We start from the raw sequence: 23,645 nt of genomic DNA, 5'->3' as shown, positions 1-23,645 counted from the left end.
TTGTGATCTCTCTGTCAAATAAATAAAATCTTTAAAAAAAATTAAAAAACAAAAACACAAAATCAGAGATAAAATGAATTTCAAGATGGCAACCTCAAGCATTAAATTCCAAACATAGGGGCGCCCAGGTGGCTCAGTGGGTTAAGCCTCTGCTCAGGTCATGATCTCAGGGTCCTGGGAGAGTCCCGCATGGGGCTCTCTGCTTGGCAGGGAGCCTGCTTTCTCCTTTCTCTCTATGCCTGCCTATCTACCTACTTGTGAACTCTATCAAATAAATAAATAAAATCTTTAAAAAAAAAATTCCAGACATAGAGCCTTTCTGGCCAGAGGCTGGTGGGGAGAGTACTACACAGCCCTCAGACTAATGTTTTATTGGGAGAGCCCAAAGCCGGACATTCCGGGTTCCTTCCTGACTCTGCCCCTTATCACCTGTGGGAATCTGGGGCATGAGGCTTTAGGATCTCTGAGCTTCAGTTTCCTCATCTGCAAACTTTGCCTCATTAAGTTGTAAGGACTGAATGATTTAATAGGTCCAAAGTGCCTAGAGTAGCATCCCTCATGGGGACATCATAGGTATGTTAACTATTGTGAATGATTTTGTCCTCAATTTAGAACTATGCATGATAGTGAGATCTTTGGTTTGTCACCTGTGTGTGTTTTGCTGTGGCCCGAGTTACTTCAGAAGGTAACAATAATGGGAGGGGACCAAACTCCTCAAAATTGGCTTTATGAGTAAGTTATTTCTGCCCTCAAAAGTCTGCAAACATGGCAAATAGTGGGGGCTGCTTCCAGATGGAGAGTTGCTCCACCCCCCCAACCCCCAGCACTTGAGCCTCCTTTCTTACTCCCTGCCTTCCTGGTGCACCCTGTTTACCTCCGTGGCTCTCTGACTGCTCCATGCTTGTCCTCCTCAGGGCCTTGCTCCCAGTCCCTCTCCAACACAGAGTTTCTCCTTGGTCAAGGGTACTGGGAGCAGCAGCCACTGGTGTGGACGCTGCAGGCTAGTGCTCCCCTCCCTCGGCCTGTCCACCCCCGGCCTGGTGGCCGACACTCCTGTTTCCTGCTTCACCCCAGTCACAGTCTTACACTCTGTCAGGCTATTGGCTTTAGGTCTATGATTGATCACTGTCACCCTGTCCCTTCCAGCTAAGAGTGAGGGTCACCTTATATTTAGCTTTCTACTGGCCCCAGGATCCAGCTTGCCTCTGCACACTCTTGGTAAGGATTTCCCATATGCCTGCTTTCCCATGTGGTTGGACAGGGCTGAATTATCTATAATGACAAAATGGAACTATGAATGGTGCTTCTCCCATCAGGCAGCTCTAAGGATTTAGGGGAGTTAATCAATGTCAGGTACTTAAGCATGTGGCATACAGGAAGTACTCGAGGAATGATGTTGAGTAAGGACACACATAAAACTTACTGCCTGTCCAATGCAGACCGGTGTTCCCTGTGGGCTTCAACATTTCCCCACAACTTAAGGGAAAGCCCGCCTTCCCTTGCCAGGCCCTCAGCCCAAGGCCTACCTTGCGTTTCCTCTTGGATTTTGGCAAAGCCTTTTCGGCTGGAGTGTCAGATGGATGGCTTGCCTGTGTGCTCTCAGCATCCTTGGCTGCAGTGGCATTCAAGACCCCAGGCTCCTGGGGCAGGTGTTCTGGGATTCTGGACAGGAGGGTCAGGTCAATTTTGACCCAGAGAGACCTGACTTCATCACTATCCTTTAAAGGGGAGAGAAGTTCATTGCGCCCGAAAGGGACCAGTGTGTAGAACTGCTCCTCCAGCTCCTTGGCAATGTCACTGGTGGTCCTGGCGTTGATGGAGCCTACAGGGGCTCGGGGGCCACTGCCACTGCTGATGCTGCCAGCCGCTTCCTTCAGCCTCTGGTCATTCCCAGAGGAGGCGGCAGCAGCAGCGGCCACGGCCTGCGCTTTGGACAGAGAGAATTCCTCCTGCTCTGACTCCAGGTCCGAGTCTGAGGAGGAGGAGGAAGATGACGACTCTGTTTCTATGAACTCCTTGGATTTGGGGACAATCCTGCTCAGCCCCCGCGTGCGGCGCTTCTCACAGGTCACTGAGGAGCGCAGCTCCTTGCGGTGGCTCGTTCTGCTGTTGCCGCAGGGTCTGGTTTTGGTGGGCTCTGCAGGGATCACCACGCTCGCCCCCAGCGTGTCTGTGGCTGCGGGCTCCTCGGGCCGATGGCAGTTGGTGCTGTCACCAGCGGAGGTCCTCTCGGTACGCCTGGTGGGCTTCTTTCCTACAGACCTCCGGGTGGGCGTGGGCACACTCTCAGCTGGCGCGCCAGGCACGGCGGGCGGCTGGGCAGCTGCAGTCACAGCCACGGCCGCTGGAGGAGACTTCTGCTTCACTCCTTTACTCCCTGGGGCCTTGTTCGCTGTCCTTGGCCTCTGCTCCTCCTTGCAAGCGCTCTTGATGTCCTTCTCTCTCAGGCTGGTTTGGCAAACGCTGGGAAGTTTCCCACAGTCCTGCACTTCCTCTTTTGCTGGAGTGTAGTATTGATTGCTCTCTGGCCCGTGGCTTTCATTTTGGATCAGAATAGGCGGCTTGTGGGGATTAACTTTGTTTAGCCATTTATCCAGCTGCCACTTGTTAGAAGACGCTGGTTCAGCCTAAAAGAAGAATACCGGCAACAAACAAAACATCTTTTATTAGACTCACTTAAAAGAGGCTTGGCTGTTTTTAATCTTCACTTACTCCCCTAGGTGTATGAACAGGAAACCAATGGGTTGCAAGCAAAAGGAATATGTAAGCAGTAAGTGTGTGTAGTGACTGCTGGCCTGGCACACAGGAGGCAGGGGTGGCATCCCTTTTCTGTCCCAAGGCACTTATATGTCAGCGCAGTAGCATGAAGCCTATTTGGAAAAAATAAGGGGATAGTCCTGCGCTTCATTAGAACCCATTTCCAGCACTTTTGATTGTTACACAATGTATATTTTTTTATAATTATTCATATGTATATAAACTTGGGATTCCAGGAAAGTTAATTGGGAAATAGTATGAAGACCCTGAGTGTTAAAACATTCATTTTTTTGGTAAGACTGAAAAATTGAGAAGAGATTAAAAGAGGGGACTAAGTAGAAACTATAATCACAAGCAATTAACATATAATTAATGTGGTAAAGGCAAGTAGGTTATGGTAATTTAACAGCAGAAGCAATAACTTTGGGGGGATGGCTTGTTTAGTGGCAGAGAAGGATTTCAAAAGGAGCTCTGTGTGCCACGTATGCTTTGGTAGCTGGACTTGGTTAGTCCATCTTCAACCTGCTTCCATTCCATTTTGCTGGAAATGTTTCAGAAATGGAAATGACGATGGAAACTTTTCCTGCATGCAGTTTTGTTAACTAAGAGCAAATCATGGACACTCTAGGACACTAGAGGAAAAATCACCTTAGGACAAATCATGGACACTAGGTTTTACACTCTGCCCCATGGTTTGGTTCCAGAGAGTAAGGGAATGTCCTGAATCAGAGTGCTGTGTAGATGCATTTTTCTCAGAGAGAGGTCCACAAGTCTCTAGGGAATCTATGGCTCAGAAAAAGGTTAAGAATTGATGAGTATACAGAGGGTAAGTGCTGTTGATTTCTAATACAAGTTCATTTTTCCAGCATCTGTGATTATTAATAGAAAAGAAGTATATTGGTAAGTGTAAAGCTTTAGGCAGAGTGTTTTCTATTTGTGACCATGCGTGACATGGGGAAAATACTTTGGCTATTTCAAGTGATGGATTTTTCCTTCCCTATGGCCTCCCACCCTCTGAATTTCTGGCATCTATTGTTTGAAAAGACGACTTTCCAGCTTAAAACAAAGAAGACATTGCTTACCTTTGCATTTAATCTGGATTGGTTAAAGTCCAGAGCAAGTCATGCTCCCTTGTAGGAGAAAACCCTCTTTTTTTTTTTTTTTAAAGATTTTAAAAAATTTATTTATTCGACAGAGAGAGACACATAGAGAGAGGGAACACAAGCAGGGGGAGCAGGAGAGGGAAAAGCAGGCTTCCGATGCGGCCCTTGATCCCAGGACCCTGGGATCATGACCTGAGCAGAAGGCAGCTGCTTAATGACTGAGCCACCCAGGCACCTGAAAACCCTTTTCTTAAAACATAATAATTTCCTAAAGCTTACTATTATGTGTCAGAATTTGTTTTTCAACAGTGAGGTCCAGATTAAGAGAACCTGTGGCATAAGCCCTTGCAGTAAGGATCTGAGGGGAGTGGAACAGGCAGTCTTGGCCCTGGCTGGGGCTAGACATAGCTTTGGACATGGGAAGCTTATGATGGGCCAGAGGGGCCTGGAGCCAAGATGAAGAGGACACAGAGTGTGGGCACCAAGCACTAGAGCTGTGCCAGGAATCACGGACAACCTGCTGTTTCCCCCAAAAGAGATGAAGCCAACTGCACTTCAGAGAACACCAGCACTAGGTGTTCAGTGACTGGGAAGGACAAGCCACATTTAGTGGAGGCCAGTTTAAGGATCTGGGGCCCTTCTCCCAGGGCAGGCAGTGAGGATGGAGAGGCCTCCCCCCAGGGACACAGGCATGGGAGGGGAAACACTTATGGCCCCTCTGGGGAGTCTGTCCTTCTACTTGTCTTTCCTTTGTTTTTGTGTACCAAAAGGACCAGGGCAAGATGCAAAAAAAGCAAAAAGTTATCATTTTGCACCTCTAAGTTTTTCTATGTAAAGTCTGACCTCGCTTTATTTTGGCTTTTCCAGAGGAAAGGAACCCAGGAATCCTAAGAGCACACCCAGTCCATACTGCAATGGGAGATGCATGCAATAGAGAAAGCAGGACAACAGGACACAAACAGCTTTGCTGCCAGGGGAAAGCTTTCACTGGGATTAGCTGAGTGTGGCTGAAAGTGAATTTGGTGGCAAACAATTTATAGCTTCTGGTAGTGTCTCCTCCCTGCCCCATTTAGCTCCCAACGTGACCATAGGCACGTTAATGACTTGTGTGCGTCAGCTGCCCTAGTGTAATAGGACACGGTCAGTATGAATGGATGCTGAAGGGACCTCTTGTAGAAAGGGGCCACATTTGGGGAGAGGGTGCAAATATTTATGGCAAAGCAGGCACTCACACTGGCCCTACCACCACGTTTAACACTAGTTTGCCCTCACCCCCACCACCGTGGGCCTTCCACAGTTCAGGTCTTAGGTGAGAGAACACAGACAAATGCCTGTAGCCAAAAATGCAGCTGCATACAGGGAGATTTGCATTAAAACTCTCTGATGGGAGCATTGACAGTAAAGGGAAGAATTTAATAGATTTAGTATGGGCCCATTGCCTGGTATGCTTTAGGATCATGTCATTTTTTTCCGCACTTCACAGCTAAAAAGAATCAGTCTAAAGTACCATTTTCAACACATCACTAAATCACACTCCCTTTCTAAAGGACCTACAATGACCTCCTATTGCCTCTCAAAGGAAATTCAAATGCCTTGGACGGGTTTTCAAGAGCATCCTTCATCTTACAGTCATCTTTCATGGCTGAACACATGGCTGTGCACTCCACTTTACAGATATCATCTAATTTAATCCATACAGATAAGAAATACTATTTTTCCTAATTTGTAGATGAGGCTCAGAGAAGTTTAGTGACATGTCCAAAACTGCAGAGCTACCAAGCACTACCATGGCTAAACCCATATCTGTCTAAGACCATATCTTAGCTTCCGAGATCAGATGAGATCAGGCGCGTTCAGGGTGGTATGGGCGTAGACCATATCTAAGTTTAAAGACCAGATTCTCATAGCAGAATGCTTAAACTTGTTGAATCACTACGTCATACACTGAAACTAATGTAACATTGTGTGTCACCTACACTCAAATAAAATCAGTAAAAAAAATAAAAATCAGATTCTCAACCCTGCTGCTTTGTCTAATCTCCCATTTCTCACTGACTTAGCCTCATGAAAGGGGGGCCTCATTCCTTTGAGAAATGTTGGTCTTCAACCTAAAATGACAGAATTAGATCTAATTTTGGAGAACACCACTGACTCTCCAAACAATTCCTGTTGGCCTCTATTATCCTCAACTGCATAGCCTTTTTTTTTTTTTTTTTAACTGCATAGTCTTGTGACGTTCATATTCATTTCACATGTATACATCTTGGGTCTTCAACAAAGCTAAACATTTCTTTCCGGGGAGGCCAGGACTCTGTTTCTTTGTATGGCTTGCAGTGTCTGTAATAGGGTAGGGAGACTCTGCTGCTACTAAGAACAATTTAGAACGGGCTTTTGCTCAAATTATTATCATTTATTCCTCAGAACAGCTTTACAGATTAGGCAGGACAGGACTATCCACCATTTTGGGGCTGAGGCAATTGCGGCCATGGAAGCTTAAATGGTGAGGAGCTAAGCGCAGCAGAGGAGGGAAAACTCAGGGCTTGGGCTGTCCTTCATTGGTATGCTGCTGGCTGTGGTGGACTTCCTCAGGGTTTCCGCCTGGTGTTGTCCATTTGCTTGCTGGCTGCTTTGTATTTTCAGCCTCTACTCTCCTCCCTGATTAATCTTCCTTTCCTTCTGATTCACACACAAGCTCTCCACCATGGACTTGAGTCCCTGCTTTGTCCACATCCTTCACAGCACCCACGCCCATGTACCCCACAGATGCCTAATTAAGGAGAAGCCTGTTTAATTAGTGAGTGAACTGCATCACATTTTTATGCTTATTTTCAAGAATGGTCTAGGGCCCCATATTCCAAAATGTGCATTTGGCTCATACTTTACATGAAGAAAATTTCCACGGTCAGGTAAGTTTGGGAAATGTCGCAATGGAGAATAGTTCAGTTTACATGAGCAATAGGAAGGGCTGAAGGGCTGGGTGATTCCCTAAGGAGACGAATTAAACTGACTTTATCCTGACACCCCTCAAAATCATGGGACCAGGCTCTCTTTGTCCCACACAGCATCTGTTACTTGGGGATCACTGATCTAGGGAGCTCTGTATGCTCTTATGTGTGTGCTAGCTGAGGCGGAAGGTGCTGCCCTCTGGAATGCTCTGAGAGGAAAGGATGTACCACGCCAGGAAAGAAGACAAAACTCCAGTGAAGAAAACTAGCCTGAGAACAAGTAAGCAAATGTCAGGCCATAGAGAGGGGATCTGTAGTGACAGAAGCAGATTATGGTGGCTCTTTCATGCTGGTGGCAGCTAGGACATTACCTATGGTGATTCATGTAAAATGCAGTGGCTTTCTACAACCACAGCCATTAAGAACAGTTCAGCTGGGCCCAGTGGGTTTCCAGTGCTGGCACACTAAAAGGGAGCACGCAGGTGCCTTGGAACATCATGAGTACCTCCTTCTACTTCCATAGCAGGATGGTACTGGGAGGGAAAGGAGGGCCAGAAGCATTTTGCTGCAAAGCAGCAGCATGAACTTTCCGGGTAGTGGAATGGAAGTGTGTGGATATCACAGAGTCCCATTGTCTCGTGGGGTTCAGGAAAACGGGTCTAACTGCTCTCCTTAAGATGACCGGGGGAGATGGAAAGGAGAAGGGAGTCAGGGTAATTGGAGGGGGAGATGAACCATGAGAGACTGTGGACTTTGAAAAACAATCTGAGGGTTTTGGAAGGGCGGGGGGTGGGAGGTTGGGTGGGAGGTGAGCCTGGTGGTGGGTATTATGGAGGGCACATATTGCATGGAGCACTGGGTATGGTGCATAAACAATTCTGGAACACTGAAAAGAAATTAAAATAAATAAATAAATAATTAAAAAAAAAAAAAAGAAAAAGAAAAGAAAAGATGACCAGGGCCAGCTCAGTCCAGGAAGAGAGAGACACTGGGGAGGGTCGGTCACATAATGCTACTTCATGTCTTTGCAATTTTCATTCCGCAAACACATTTTATTTCTCAAGTGTGAATGTCTGTATTAATGTTGGGAGAAGTGTTAAAAGTAACCTTACTTTTACTCCAACTGATACATTCCATTCCAGTGGAAGAAGTACCATGTAGCATGGCTAATACATCACTTGTCACTTCTGCATTCCCTCTGCCTAGAGCAGCAGAAACTCTGTGGCTTCAGGCAACTTAAACTTCTTCGCCAGCTTTACTAGACTTACACTCCCTCCCTCTGGCGAAAGGCCTCTGAGAGCTGCTGAAAGCTCTCTAGACAAGAGCTTCCTTTCATCACCAAGGAGTTCAAGTCTTTGTAATTATCTCAATGACATTTAGAAAGAATGTGCTTCAAGCACTTTTTAACTGTACTTCTCTTGGACTAGGTTTAGCCAGTAGCTCCAGGATTTACATTTCAGCATGAAAATAAGACTTAACATTCATAAATTTAACCTTCAAAGTTACAAAGAGACTGGAGGAGGGGAAGGGTTATTCACGGACACTAATACTTTTTAAGCACCTCTACTGGCCCCCTTGGATCTTGCGATATCTCTGGTACCCAGTTATTTCTTATAACTAAATATTCTGGAGTTTCTCAACAAATTATAGCATAAAGTTGGCTTTGAAGAAGCCTGTTTAACGCCTGTATTTTTTTGTTTCAAATTCTTCCCAGTAGAATGTCAGTTCTTTGAAGATCGGGACATTTTCTGTCAGAAAATTGCTGTATTCCAAGGCCAAGCAGTAAGTCTGTGGCAGATGCTTGGTAAATATTTGTTGAATGAATACTAAATGAGTGAATGAATGAAATTATAAAGAAGGAATAATAATTTAGTTTCTGGGAAAGTCAGGGTTATATCACCATTACAGATTAATGTTGCTAAGGACCTTCCCCTTATATTGGTAGACAGAAATAGAGAGAAGGATGGCGGAGGAGGAGAGTGAGCATCATGGAAAGGAGAGAAAATGCAAGAAAGATAGAGATGGCGGATTTGAGGGTGAATGGAGAGCTCTCAGTGCAAAGCAAAAAGGTGCTGACAAAGGAATGAACAGTGTGGAGAAATTCTCAGTACTTCTGCAAAAAGCCTCAGTCTCCTGGTAGGGGACGAGAAGGGGAAATACCTGAGGGAACTTAAGAGCCAGTCTCTGAACTGCAGATAAAAACACAATTGCTTTAGGGTGTGAGGATGTCCTGAGGCACAAGTATCAAGCTGAAACCTTGGATTGTACAGCCCCTTAAGGTTGTTCTGCTCCTCTCTCACTGCCACGGTTTGCAAAAGAGCCTTCGGTTTTATTTTTTTAGTTAGTTAAAGATTTTATTTATTTATTTGGCAGAGAAAGTGCACAAGCTGGGGGAGTAGCACGCAGAGGGAAAAGCAGGCTCTCCACTGAGCAGAGAGCCTGATGTGGGGCTTGATCCCAGACAAAGGCAGATGCTTAACCAACTGAGCCACCCATGTACCCCAGAGGCTTCAATTTTATTTCAGAACCTATTTGGAATTTTTGGCCCCAAAGTGGTACAAAGGCTTGTAGGCCAAAAATGTAAATCTTGTGATCCACGGTAATGTCAAATGTTTATATACCCAAGAAGCAACCATATTTTATGCCCCCGTTAGCAATCAATGTCTGGCAATCACAGAACCAGGGACTTGAGAAGTTTGTTTTCAACCCTCTCCCACGAACCTCCTTGTGCTGAATTACTATTTGATTTCCCCTTTTCCCCTTTAAAGTAAAAACAGCAATGGTTTTTATTGGTACCTTATAATGCTTTTATATGAGGCACCTAAATCTTCCACATAGATACTCATCATGGCTATAAAAGGTTTCATTATTATTTGTAGGTTGATGCTAATTTTTCTTTTTATATTTTCACAAAGAAAACACAGTTAACAAGCTTTTATTAATATTTATAGCCTTAGTTCTTCTAATCCATGACAAACTGCAAAAAGGTAGGACTCTAACCAATTCTAATCCATAAAACTCCTTTCCCCCTGATTTATGGGTGCCCACACTTCCCAGGGGCTGAACTGCCCTGTCTAGTTATTGCCTCCACTAACCCTTAGGGAGACTGGATCCAGAGGTTATTTCCAGGTGATGATGTGTACAGCATACTTGGAAATTTCTGGAAGTTAACCCAGAGATTTTTGGACAATGAAAGATGAAGTTTCTGTACTTCAAAGGGAGCTCTGCTAGGAGAACGGTGAGGAGATGGCAGAGTGGTGAAAATGATGAGTCCAAACAAACCTTAACTGGCTGCCAAGTGGTGGTGGCCTCCAGGCCAGTCCTGAGTTGGAGCTCAGGGAGATGGGGAGTGGGGGAGGGGACCGGTGTGAGAACTAGACTCCAGGGATTTACTGTGCTCACCTTGGAGAGCTAAGAAGCAAGGCTGGGAGGGGGAGGCTCTTCTTACCTCGGGGCTGGAGTAGTGGGGAGGCTTGCTGCCCTCACTCTCGCTGGAACTGCTCTCAGTCTCCGAGTCAGATCCAGAGCTGCTCTCTGAGTCACTAGATGAGCTGCTGCCGCTGCTGCTGCTGCCGCTGCTGCTGCCCTTGCTGGAAGGCACGGAGGCTCTGCAGTTGGCCTGCTGGACCACGGCACTGCCAATCCGCGGGGCCCCCCCAGGAAGGAGAGGGAAGGAAAGCCAAGTGAGCAAACACAAAACACCACGGAGCAAGCTGTCATTCGACCAAAGGAGAGAAGAGGTGCCTAAGGGTCTGCCCATCTGTCAACCATCACCTGGAACCTAAAGAATAGTCATCAGGTCACAGGCATCCTAATGGTTAAAAAAGAAAAAAAAATGTGTATATAAATCAAATTGGGAATGAAAGCTGGTAATCAGGTAGTCATTTTCGAAGGAAGGGTGGTGTCATTTCAGAAGGGAGGGTCATTTCAGAAGGGAGGGTGGTGTCATTTCAGAATGAATGTTTCTGGGAACAGCTTTGCTAATGCACCCCTAATCCGATCAGCTACAAAAAGGCAAGGAAATCCAAAATGCTTGAAATATTTTGTGAAGACTGGAAATGTCTGTTTGCTTTATTTTAGGAAGTGGGCTGTGAGGAAGGGCACAGCATTCTGTTCTGTGCTTTCATGGCCTGCGGAAAGGTTCTGGAGCCTGTGGGATCATCAAAGTTACAGCCCTGCTTCCTACCTCTTCCTGCCCAGGGAGTTGAATGCTAGAGTGTTTGCAGGAGCTGGCTTGCTGTATAAACAGTAACTTTCCTTTGAGCTCTTTGTTAAATAACTGAAGATCCATCCTTTACACGGTTTTATATATTCCAGACTTTAAAATTTAACCCCAGTACAGTGGCTTATAGTAACAGCATTTCAAATGTTCAAATGTTTCACATGTTCAAACCCTTGACATTCATATCCATGCTGAAAATTTGCCGGAAATCATTATATACTCAAAGATAACAGAAAAAATGGACATATTTTAATCATAATTAATTAACCACAAAAATTCAGATGGAATACACCAACTCTTAGTTCAAGTCAAAAAGAAAGTTTCGGGACTCACATAATACTCAACATCTTCATAGTCCTTTATTAACTGTGTTGCAACATGCATGAATCTGTTCTTTTGAGGTCAAATTCTGAACCCAGAAAATGCAGTGATCACTTTTTAATGTTGAGTCAGCAAAGATCTGCTTGCCACTTCCCGCTGTGACTACTGCTTTATCCGGACTGGATGTTAGTGAAGGCCAGGGGTGGGGGGAGCCTGTCAGGGTTTATGGCCTTAAGCGCAAAGCAGTCTGGACAAGGTGAACGACCCTTTCACCTACCCCTTAAATCTTTGACAAGTGTTTTGCCTAAGGACAGATTCTCATAGATCCTCAGTGTAGGGACAGGGAGGGGGGTTAATATTCACTAGAGACTTGGTTCTCCCAGAATGACAAGACAAGAAACTATCTCCAGAGAGTGGGGTCATTAAAAAAAAAAAAACAAACAAAAAACCCCCCAAAAAAACTACAACAAAAAAACCCTATTAGATTCGGACCAAATACAAACATCTGAGATCCATAAGATTTTGTCAGTAAACCCCCAAAACACTGGATGTAAAAACTCCAAACAGCCAAACAACACCCCCCCAAATAACCCCAAACCCTAAGCCCACAAATGCAAAGCAATGTATGGTGGAGGAAACAGATATGTCTCCTTGCCATACTCTGGAATGACATTTGCCAAAGACAGGGAAATGAGGATGAATAAAGAGTATTTTGATGGATTTTATATGATGTCAAAGACTTTGATCACTGAGCAGTACCTTCCACTTGCTTTAATTCAAGCAACAAAGGACATGTGATACTGGTGCTGTGTGTACCTGGGCATTGTGTATGCAGCAGAAACAGCAATGTGTGTGCAGTCCCCTGGGGCTTGCACCACAAAGTGACTGAGTGTCTTTTGAAAAGTACCACTTTAATTTCTGTGAAAATGTCCATTAAACAGTTACCACACTGCCTTCCTTTTATGACTGCTGTCCTCTAGTAATGAGACATACTGGCCCAAGGAGAGAGAATCTCTGATCTGAATTAGATTGGCAGAAAAGCCTTTTACTTTCATGTTTTCCTTCCTTAAATTAGGAAATTCCCTTAAAATGACAGTTTTACTGGTATAACTATTATTTGTTTTTAAAACAACTGAGATAGCCAAGAATTTTAGGATTTTCTTTGTGGTTTGGTTGTAAGGGCTGTGAGGCTGACCATGCTTCTGGGGGCAAGGTTGAATATATTTGTGTTTCAATGGTCTGGGTAAAGAATATGTCACCAGAAACAATCCATGTCAAGGATGGGACCAAGGTAAGACTGTTCTAGCTCCAGTCGTGGGATCGAGGTAATTATCCCAACCTCCATGAAAGCTGCTCTGGTAACTCATCTTGAGGCTGATCTTTGGGGGACACTGAGTCATTCCAGCCTCAGCATAGCGGATGTTGTTGCCATGAGTGTGGGCAGCTGCTTTGCTGCATTGGCCTCTGCAGCAGGGAGGGGAGGGTGGCAGGAGAGGTGAGGAAGCCAGGGTATGGTCATCACTACCAACTAGTACTAACCGAAGGATGATATTGGTTAAGCCAGGAGGGCTCTGGGGAGTCAAGGAAATCAAGAAGATGAACAAAGATGTATTAGAAAGACCTTCTGGAAAGAAGACTTTAGATTCAAATATTTCCTTGTAGACTAAGTACGTTAGTGTGCCAACCTGTCATGTTTTCATGCCGAAGATATTAAAAAAAATTTCACTTAGTTAAAAATTACCTTTTTCCTATATGGTAACACAGATTAGTTGAGATGATGACACAGTCTTAGACAATTTTTAGGAGAATTTTTGGACCCTATGCTATTTCAGGAACACAGTGGCATGGAATTTGCAGTTGTGACAACACTATTGAGATAATGGAATAAAAGTGTTTCTGTCATCAAACTTAGCACCGTGCCTGGGACATAACGGGCATTTGCATATGACTGCTGAATGGAAAATCAATACAGAAAATCTATTACTGGGCTAACGAGTTTTTTGAAACAAAGGATTTAACCTTTCAGAAGGTTTATAATCTCTCTTCTCCAATAACGAATTTAAGGGGACTTCAGCACCTCTTGTGATCTTCCAATTTTAACACTTCTTCCTTTCAGAGAAACCATCTCTTAGATGGTTTATTTACTTTTTTGTATTTTGACTTCATGCAATGTTTTGCTGGTTTCGTGAGAGGTCTAGACCAAATACAACTGTGGGGGAGTCTTGGGTTTATTCTAAACGATCTATTTGCTGTGTTCCCTCCTTTGCCTTCGGTGACACATTCCTTTCAGAATCTGGCCTGGGCGAATTCTGAATACAGACAGTAAAAGAAAAGATTTGGAACCTAAATGACAATTCCTGGATCTCTCAGTCAAAGGTGCTCATGCCTGCCCAGTGTATTGTGAGGCCTGGATAAATACCCAAAGTTGTCCACAAGCTTTCAGCTCACAAGTAACTTGGAGGCAGGCTCTCTGCCTGGTTGGCACTCTGTGGACAGCTGTGATGCCCAGCAGGGGCCTCACTTCCTGTGGCCATTCCACTCATAATGGCCAGATGATATTTTAGAAGGCACGACAGTATCTTCTCATTCAACACTCAGTATTGATTTCCAAATGCTCAATTTCCAAAGTGTGATTGGTGCTCTGGCAACAGTGTTCCTTTTTTGATAGCATCTTTGTTGATACTAATTGATCTAAATTATGTGAAATGAAAATGGTAAAAGATTGTGCAAAGAGGTTATCTGTTGCTGAAATAGTCTTCAAAAGCACAAAACTGATAGGACTGTTGGTCCTGCCGATATGGTTTTGTTTCCTCTGCTATAGCACCAGGAACGAATCTTCTGTTAAACATGGCTTTTTGAAGATCTTCAGCATCTGGCCTCAATCAATCTCCATCTTCACCTCAGTGGGTCTAGCTAAAACTCAGCTATAAATAACAAATTTCTCCCATTTTTGACAATCTCTAAAATGTTTTAGAATTATATATCTATACTTATATATATCTGTAATTATATTATAGGTATTATATGTATGTGAGTATGTATATATATGTATATATATTTAAACTCACTCTATTTAAACTTAAAAACCAAAGACAGTTCACCTATTTCACCCTCCCATCCCCCACCTCTGGCAACCACAAGAATAGAAAAGAATTATAATAAATAAAAAGAATTATATTTTTATTTTCCTTCAGTGTTTTTGAATTCATCTCTTTGTACAGAATTTTAATTGTTTTCCCAGATGCTACATTACATATAACTTATCACAATCTACTGGTATTGTCATTTTTCCAATTTGAGTGAAGTACAGAAAACTTTTCTCCTTCGTTGTCTTAGGTATTTCTCCTATACACATTGGAGAATCACACCAAACAACATTTCAAATTTTGTTTCAATTGCAAAATACAATTTCGAAACCCGAAGAAGAAAAATTTATTGTATTAACCCTACTTTTGTTGCCACTGTTCATTCGTTCAGGTTCTTTCTTTTACCATTTCCTTTCTGCTTCAAGAACTTCCTTCACTCATTCTTTTTGGGGAGGTCTGCTGGCCATCAATACTTGATAATTTCAGAATGTCCTTTGTTCTTTGTTTCTAAATGAAATTTTCAATGCATATAGAATTTTAAGTTGACAGTTTCTTTTTCTTGCAACACTTTAAAAAAAAAAAAAGTGATGTGCTACATTCTTCTGGCCTCCATGGTTTCTAACTCCTGTGTCATTCAAATTGCTTTTGTCATTTTACCCCATAAGTAAGGTGTTTATTTGTCACTGCTTTCAAGATTTCTTTTTTGGGGTGCCTGGGTGGCTCAGTCGTTAAGCGTCTGCCTTCAGCTTAGGTGATGATCCCAGGATCCTGGGATAGAGCCCTTCATTGGGCATCTTGCTCAGTGGGGAGCTTGCTTCTCCCTCTCCCACTCCCCCTCCTTGTTTTCCCTCTCTCACTATCTCTGTCATAAATAAAATCTTAAAAAAAAAAAAGATTTCTTTTTTGACTTTTGTTTTCAGAACCTTGACTATGATGTGTCTTAGCATGAATTTATTTGGGTTTATTCTGTCTGGGGTTTGCTCAGATTCTTCCATCCATAGGCTTAAGTCTTTTGTAAAACTTGGAAAAATTAGAGCGATTATTACTCTCTCTTCTCTCTTTCTGGACCTCTAATGATACAAATGCTAGATTTGTTATAGTTCCACCGGTTCTTGAGGCTCTGTCCTTTTTTTTTTTCCTTTAGTCTATGCTTCACTGTTATTCTATTATTTTATCTTCAGATTCACGGATTCTTCTATTCTCTTCATTTTACTTTTGAGCTCATACATTGGATTTTTAAATTTCAGTTACTGTATTTTTCAGTTTTACAATTGACATTTGGTTCCTCTTTATATCTTCTATTTCTTTGCTGAGACTATATTTTTATTTGTTTCAAGTGTGTTCTTAAATGCTCGCTGAAGCATTTTATAATGGATCCTTTAAAATCCTTGTCCAGATAATTCTAATATTTATGTCATCCACTATAGGCATCTGTTGATTGTCTTTTCTCGTTCAAGTTGAGATTTTTCCAGGTTCTTGATATGAGGAATGATGTTCTATTGTATCTTGAACACCTTCGTATTACAAGACGATGGATTTCAGAAAAAGCACTTATTTTAGTAGGCATCCACTAACACAAAACCAGCAAGGGGGCAGAAGGGTATTTCCTTACAGCTGGGCAAGAGGAGAACGAAGTCGAGGCTTTTAACTTTGCTTTTCCTGATGAGGGTGGAAATGCGGCCATTCCCCCCCCCCCAACCCCCGCCAGAGGTGTTTGGCTGGAACAGAGTAGTTTTCGTCTAAAAGTTTTCTTCTTCCTAGAATACTCACTTCCTGGTTCATTGACTAGGGAAAGTTGGCTTTCCTGGGGCTTTAAATAATTTTATATAATATAATATATAATTAAAAATATATAATATTGTATATAAAATTTATATACTATATAATAAAATAATCATATATATATATATATTTAAAAAACAATCTGTGCCTGTTCGCATTTCCAGGTTGTTGGCTTTTCCAGCATCCATCTGAGCCATATGAGGAAAAATGCAAACCCAGTGCAAATCCAGTGAACCAACTGCCATGCCTTTCTTGGGCCTTAATGCCCTAACTGATTTGCCTTCTCTCTATCTTATAGTCTTATGTTTGTTTTATATATAATATCTAAGGATTTTAGCTGTATTTAGCAGATAAGATTGGGAAAAGTACATCAGAACGTCAGAATTTTGTCCCAGAATGGGAAAGACCTACTTGATATTTATCAAGTAGAAAGGAACTCTCTCTCTCTCAATACTTCTAGCCTCTGCTCTGGTTAATTGCATCAAAATTGATGAATGAAACAACCATGCAGGTATCTGCTATAGTCCCTGCCCACTTTATCAAATTTGTCAGGCATTAATTCATTTATTTAAAAACCATTTATTGTGGAAATTAAGCTCAGATTTTAAAAGTCTACGTACCAAAGCTAGAAAGATCATGTCACTAAAGAGTGCATATATCATAATGGGAAAAAAAGACTCACACAAAATGAGGTTGTAAAAATGTTAAGGATAAAAAGGTGAGTAATGGAAAAGTTCTGTTCACAGTAAACGGCATGGGAGTAAGAGATGATATTGCTGTGACATTTGTTAAGAATCCACTTTGTGGAGAGGGTGGCCCCAGATGGCTATGAAGGAAGACTCTGAACTCACTTCCTCCCATGGACACACACAATCTATACCTACATAGAGAGTAATTATTCCTGAAGAACAACTGAGGGCTGATTGAGTTTCTTCATGGCAAACAGCAGAAGGACTAGCCAGAGAAGAGTAGGAGAGACAGAGACATGATAATGATGGAAACCTCATCCCTAACATGGGGACATGCAGTAGAGAGGATTATCATCAAAGGGCCCATGGGTAGACTCATCCACCTGGGGCAGCAAAAACCCCAGTAGTTTAAAGGGCAACTAGACTAAAGTGAGGGAAATCCATTTACTAACTATAGAGAATCTGCCAATGGATAGAAATGGCTGGAGTTCTCTACAGGGTTGGGAGTGATGACAAATGCCATTTTTTATGTTCCTCTTCCTTGATAGTGCAGGTGGGAACAGGATTGAGGCACTCCAGCCAAATGGATAGTGCTGCCCATTGTGCCCCAGGCCTCTGGCTTACACTAACTCTACAGCCCTTCAAAAATGGCTCCAGTATGGCACGCCTTGGGAAGCCAGGTTCATGTTTGTTCCAACTCCAGCCATCCTACTTGGGCAACACCATGCAGCTTGCCCTTGGATCCCACTAGCTCATACTTTTTCCAGCTTGAGCTATCCCACTAAGGCATCCTTGGCATGGTATGTCTAGGGACCTCCTGGTTCACACCTGCTCTGCTCCATCCATCCCACCGGGGTAGCCCTGGCATGGCACACCCCAGGTCACCCCTGCTCATGCCTGCTCCATCTGTCTTGCTGGGGAATCCTTGGTACAGTGTGATCCAGGACCTCCTGGTCTTCACTAGCTCCCAGTATGGCATGTCCTGGGACTCTTCAGTTTGTGCTCACTCCAACTCTACCCACCCCACCAGAACAGTTTTGTTGCAGCATGCCCTGTGAACCCCTGCACTGCTCCTGCTCCAACTGGCCTGCCAAAGCCACCAGGCACATGCAGTCTATAAAGGGGATGCACCTACACAAGGCCACTTCTTTAAAACTGGGAGAGATAGTGACTCTCCCTAACCAATAGAAACAAACAGAAGGTAAGAGAAAATGAAGAGACAGAGACACTTGTTCCAAAGAAAAGAAGTAAAACACTAGAAGTAAAAGAAGAAGAAAAACACTAGCAAATCAGAAGTAAGTAATTTACTTGAAAAAGAGTTCAAAGTAATGGTCATAAAGACATTTATCAAACTTGAGAGAAGAATGGGGAGAAACATAGTGAGAACTTCAACAAAGAATTAGAAAATATAAGAAATAACCATTTAGAACTGAAGAATGTAAAAACTGAAGTGACAAATACACTAGAGGGAATCAACATCCGATTAGATGATACAGAAAAATGAATTAGTGACCTGGAAGGCAGAATGTGGAAATTGCCTCATTAGAACTTAAAAAAAAAAAAAAGAAGAAGAAGAAAAAGAAAGAAAAGTTTAAGGGACCTTCAAGAGAACATCAGGCATACTAACTTTCATATTATAGCAGTCCCAAAAGGAGAAGAGAGAAAGGAACAGAAAACTTACTTGCAGAAATAATGGCTGAAAACTTCCCTATTCTCGGGAGGGAAACAGACATCCAGGCTCAGGAAGAATAGAGAATCCCACATAAGATGAAACCAAAGAGATCCACACCAAGACAAATTATAATTAGCATAGCAAAAGTTAAAGAGAGATTCTTAAATGCAGCAAGAGAAAAATAGTGACTTTCAAGGGAAACTCCTTAAGTCTATCAATTGATTTTCAGCAAAAATTTTGCAGGCCAGAAGGAAGTGGCAGGATATATTTGAAGTGCTGAAAAAGGGGAAAAACTGACAACTGAAACCATGGTTTGTCAAGATTATCACTCAGAATTTAAGGACAGAGATATAGATTCCCAGATAAGCAAAAACTAAAGGAGTTCATCACCATTAATATCACCTTACAACTTACAGCAATTACCTTACAAACTTAAGCAATTACCAGTTTAAAATACACTGCTAATTATATATATATGACAATAAAGGTCAGTATATATGAACTTCATGGAAACCACAAACAAAAACCTACAATAGATACACAAAAAATAAAGAGAAAGGAGCCCAAAAATAAAGCTAATGAAAGTTATCAAATCATAAGGGAAGAGAACAAGAAAAGGAAGGAATGAAAACTACCCCAGAAAACAATGAACAAAATGGCAATAAATATATACCTATCATTAATTACTTTAAATGTAAATGGACTAAATGCTCCAATCAAAATTGGGTCAATGGGTAAAAGAAACAAACAAAAAACCCCAGCAAGACCCACTCATATGCTACCTATAAGAGACTCACTTCCAAACTAAAGATATACAGAGACTGAAAGTGAAGGGATGGCCAAAGATATTCATGCAAATAAAAATGAAAAGAAAGCTGAAACAGCAATACTCATATCAAACTAAATAGAGTTTATTTTTTAAAAAGATTTTATTTATTTATTTATTTATTTATTTATTTATTTATTTTTAAAGATTTTATTTATTTATTTGACAGAGAGAAATCACAGGTAGATGGAGAGGCAGGCAGAGAGAGAGAGAGAGGGGGAAGCAGGCTCCCTGCCGAGCAGAGAGCCCGATGCGGGACTCGATCCCAGGACCCTGAGATCATGACCTGAGCCGAAGGCAGCGGCTTAACCCACTGAGCCACCCAGGCGCCCCTTATTTATTTATTTGACAGGGAGAGAGCACAAGCAGGTAGAGTGGCAGGCAGAGGAAGAGGGAGAAGCGGACTCCCCACTGAGCAAGGAGCCTATTGTGGGGCTTGATCCAGGACCCTGGGATCACAACCTGAGCTGAAGGCAGATGTTTAACCACCTGAGCCACCCAGGTGCTCCAAGACTAAACAGAATTTAAAACAAAGACTGTAACAAAAGACAAAGAAGGGCATTACATAAGGATCACCATGTCAATACGAGAAGAGGCATACCATTCACAAATATTTATTTGGGTGCACCAAAATAGGAGCCTCTAAATATATAAAGGAAATATTAATGGAAATAAGGGAAGACATTCACAGTAATAAAATAATATTAGGCAACTTTAATACCCCAGTTACATGAATGTGTAGGTCACCAAGGCAGAAAATCAATGAGGAAACATTGGCCTTAAACAACAAATTAGACCAGATGGACTCACATATGGACTATTTTATCCCCAAACTGCAGAATACACTTTCATCTCCATTGTACATGGAACATTCTCCAGGATAGATCACATGCTAAGCCACAAAACAAGCCTCAATAAATTCTAGAAGACTGAAATCATATCAAGCATTTTTTGTGACCAGAATGGTATGAAACTAGAAATCAATTACAAGAAGAAAACTGGAAAGACCACAAACACTTAGAGACTAAACAATATGCTACTAAGCAACCAATGGATCAATGAAGAAATCAAAGGGAAAATTAAAAACACCTTGAGATAAATGAAATGGAAATACAACTTCCCAAAATATATGGGATACAGCAAAAGCAGTTCTCAGAAAAACAGAAGCCTGTCTCAAGAAACAAGAAAAATCTCAATTAATCCAACCTTACACCTAAAGGAAGTAGAAAAAGAAAAAGAAAAACAAACAAACCTCAAATTCAGTAGAAGGAAGAAGATCAGAATGGGAATAAATAAAATAGAGACGTAAAAAAATTGAAAAAAAAAATCAATGAAACTAAAAGCTGGTTCTTCAAAAAGACAAACAAAATCAATAAATCTCTAGCCAGACTCATCAAGAAAAAAAAGAGAGGGACCAAATAAATAAAATCAGAAATGAAAGAGGGGAAGCGACAACAGATACCACAGCTATACAAAAAACCATGAGACTACTATGAAAAAGTATAAGCCAACAAACTGAAAAACCTCCAAGAAGTAGATAAATTTCTGGAAATACACAATCTTCCAAGACTGAATTGCGAAGAACTGAAAATCTGAACAGACCAACTGTAAGTAATGAAATTGATTCAGTAATTTAAAAATTCCCAAAAAACAGGGGCACCTGAATGGCTCAGTTGGCTAAGCATCTGAATTCAGCTCAGGATGATCTTAGGGGTCCTGGGATTGAGCCCAGCGTCAGGATCCCCACTCAGTGGGGAGTCTGCTTGTCCCTTTACCCCTCCCCCACTCGTGCTCTCTCTCCTCTCTCTCTAATAAATAATACAATATTTTTTAAAAATTCCCAAAAACCAAAAGTCTAAGACCAGATGGCTTCATAGGTGAACTCTACCAAACATTTAAAGAGATAGTATCTCTCCTTCTCAAATTACTGAAAAAAACTGTGGAGGAAGGAACACTTCCAAACTCATTTTATGAACTCTGATACTGAAACTAGACATAGACACCACGAAAAGAAAATTATAGTCAATATCCCTGATGAATAAGAATTGAAATTCTCAACAAAATATTAGCAAACAGAATATAACAATACATTAAAAGAATCACAAGCCACAGTCAAGTATGATTCATTTTAGGAATGTAGGGTTGGCTCAGCATGTGCCAATTAATCAACATGGTACATACAACATTAACAAAATGAAGGATAAAAATCCTACCATCACCTCAACAGTGCAGAGAAAGCATTTGACAAAATTCAACATCTGTTTATGATAAAAATTCTCAACAAAGTGGGCATAGAAGGAACATAACCTCAACATGATAAAGCCCATATATGACACTGACAGCTGACATCATACTGAATGGTGAAAAGCTGAAAGCTTTTCCTCTAAGATCAGGAAGAAAAGAAGGATGCCCACTTTTGCTACTTTTATTCAACATAGTACTGAAAATCCTAAGCACAACAGTTAGGCACAAAAAATAAGTAAAAGTCATCCAGATCAGAAAGAAACAAACTGTCACCATTTGTAGATGATATGATACCATTTATATAAAACCCTAAAGATTTCACCAAAAAGCTATTAGAACTAATAAGTGAATTCAGTGAAGTTGCAGAATACAAAATTTATGTACAGAAATTGGCTACATTTCTACATGTTAATAGCAAGCTATCAAAGAGAAAAATTATGGAAACAATCTTATGTATAATGGCATCAAAAGAATAAAATATCTAAGAATAAATTTAACCAAGGAGGTGGGAGACTGGTACTCTGAAAAGTATTAGACATTGTGAAAGAAACCGAAGGTGAGACAAATAAATGGAAAGATACACAGTGCTCACAGATGGAAGAATTACTATTGTTAAAATGGCTATACCATCTGAAGCAATCTATAGATTCAATACAATCCCCATCAAAATACCAAAGGCATTTTTCACAGAACTAGAAAAAGAATCCTAAAATTTGTATGGAATCAGAAAAGACCCCGAGAACAAAGCTGGAAGCATCATTCTGATTTCAAACTATACTACAAAGATATAATAATCAAAACAGTATGGTACTGGCACAAAAACAGACTCCTAGATTAATGGGCTAGAAGTAAACCTGCACATGTATGGTCACTTAATCTACAACAAAGGAGGCAAGAATATGCAATGGGGGAAAAGACAGTTTCTTCAAGTGGTGTTGGGAGAACCGGACAATTAGGTGCAAAAGAATGAAACTGGACCACTTTCTTACTCCATGTACGAAAATAAACTCAAAATGGATTAAAGACTTGCATGTAAGACCTGAAACCATGAAACTCCTAGAAGAAAACACAGGAAGTAAGCTTTCTGACATTGGTCTTAGCAATATTTTTTTTGGACAAGTATCCTCAGGCAAGGGCAACAAAAGCTAAGATAAACAAATGAAACTACATCAAACAAAAAAGGAAGCAGCTGACAGGCCCTCAGGACAGCAAAGAACCTGCAATAGTGGGGTCAGTTGCTTCTGGTTTCATCAAAGAAAAATTTTAACTATCAGAAACAGTATAGAATCATAAAAAGCAGACAAAATCAGTTATGAAAACTGTAACGCAAGTTACAGTACTACTTTATGACCATGCAAAATGTGCACACTTTTCATTAATCTAGAAAATCAAAGAAAAGCTCTATAAATAAGTCATACTGGATTAGCCAGTATCCGAGTGGAAGGAAACAGCCACATATACAACACGGAATGGTGATTCAGCACAACTGGACTATACTTCCCTCATGACCCTAGACCCCTGAACATTTTTGTTGCTGTTGTTAATTGATACCATTGTTGCCTCCTTATAGGCATCATTCTTTCTATTTATAGGTGAGGACAATATCCCTAATAAGAGACAGGGCTGGGTTTCTGTTCCAGAAATTTGCCCTATCAAAATAATTAGGCGGGTTTAAAAACATTTCTCTAAAGGATATATGCTCTTTCATTATTTGCAATAGGAAAGGATTTGTAAACAACCAAACGCCTGACAATAGCGGACTGTTAAATAAATAATGGTAGACCATTATTAATGGTAGCCCCTCCTGTTAGCCTCACAGTTAACCTATATAGGAAAGTCAGGTATCATTATGTCCACTTTATGGAAGGTAAAACAGAGGCTAAATTGCCTACTCAGCATTGCACAAGAGATGTTTTGACCCAGGTCTTGGGCTCTTAATGCTAACCTGTGCTCTCTGGGGAGCCAAACTTTCCCAGCGAGGGGGGGTAAATTATCAGA

The 23,645-nt window shown here is 41.6% G+C and overlaps 1 protein-coding gene across 7 annotated transcripts in view; it reads right to left on the bottom strand.

The window, feature by feature from the left end:
• The window catches only part of AFF3 (AF4/FMR2 family member 3), a 575,972-nt gene that overhangs the window by 38,776 nt on the left and 513,551 nt on the right, over positions 1 to 23,645 (bottom strand). For all 7 annotated transcript variants that reach the window (XM_045077717.1, XM_045077718.1, XM_045077719.1 and 4 more), the window contains 2 exons: positions 10,254 to 10,440; positions 1,527 to 2,627 (listed from right to left, as the gene is read on the bottom strand). In XM_045077717.1, the coding sequence (XP_044933652.1) occupies positions 1,527 to 2,627; positions 10,254 to 10,440 (1,288 nt within the window). The remainder of the gene's footprint in view (positions 1 to 1,526; positions 2,628 to 10,253; positions 10,441 to 23,645) is intronic.

Source organism: Mustela putorius, unplaced genomic scaffold, assembly GCF_011764305.1.
Source record: "Mustela putorius furo isolate JIRA1106 unplaced genomic scaffold, ASM1176430v1.1 tig00000224_pilon_pilon_pilon, whole genome shotgun sequence".
NCBI classification, from domain to species: Eukaryota; Metazoa; Chordata; class Mammalia; order Carnivora; family Mustelidae; genus Mustela; species Mustela putorius.
Note: the sequence above shows the minus strand (reverse complement) of the source record. Positions and strands in the feature narration are given on the sequence as shown.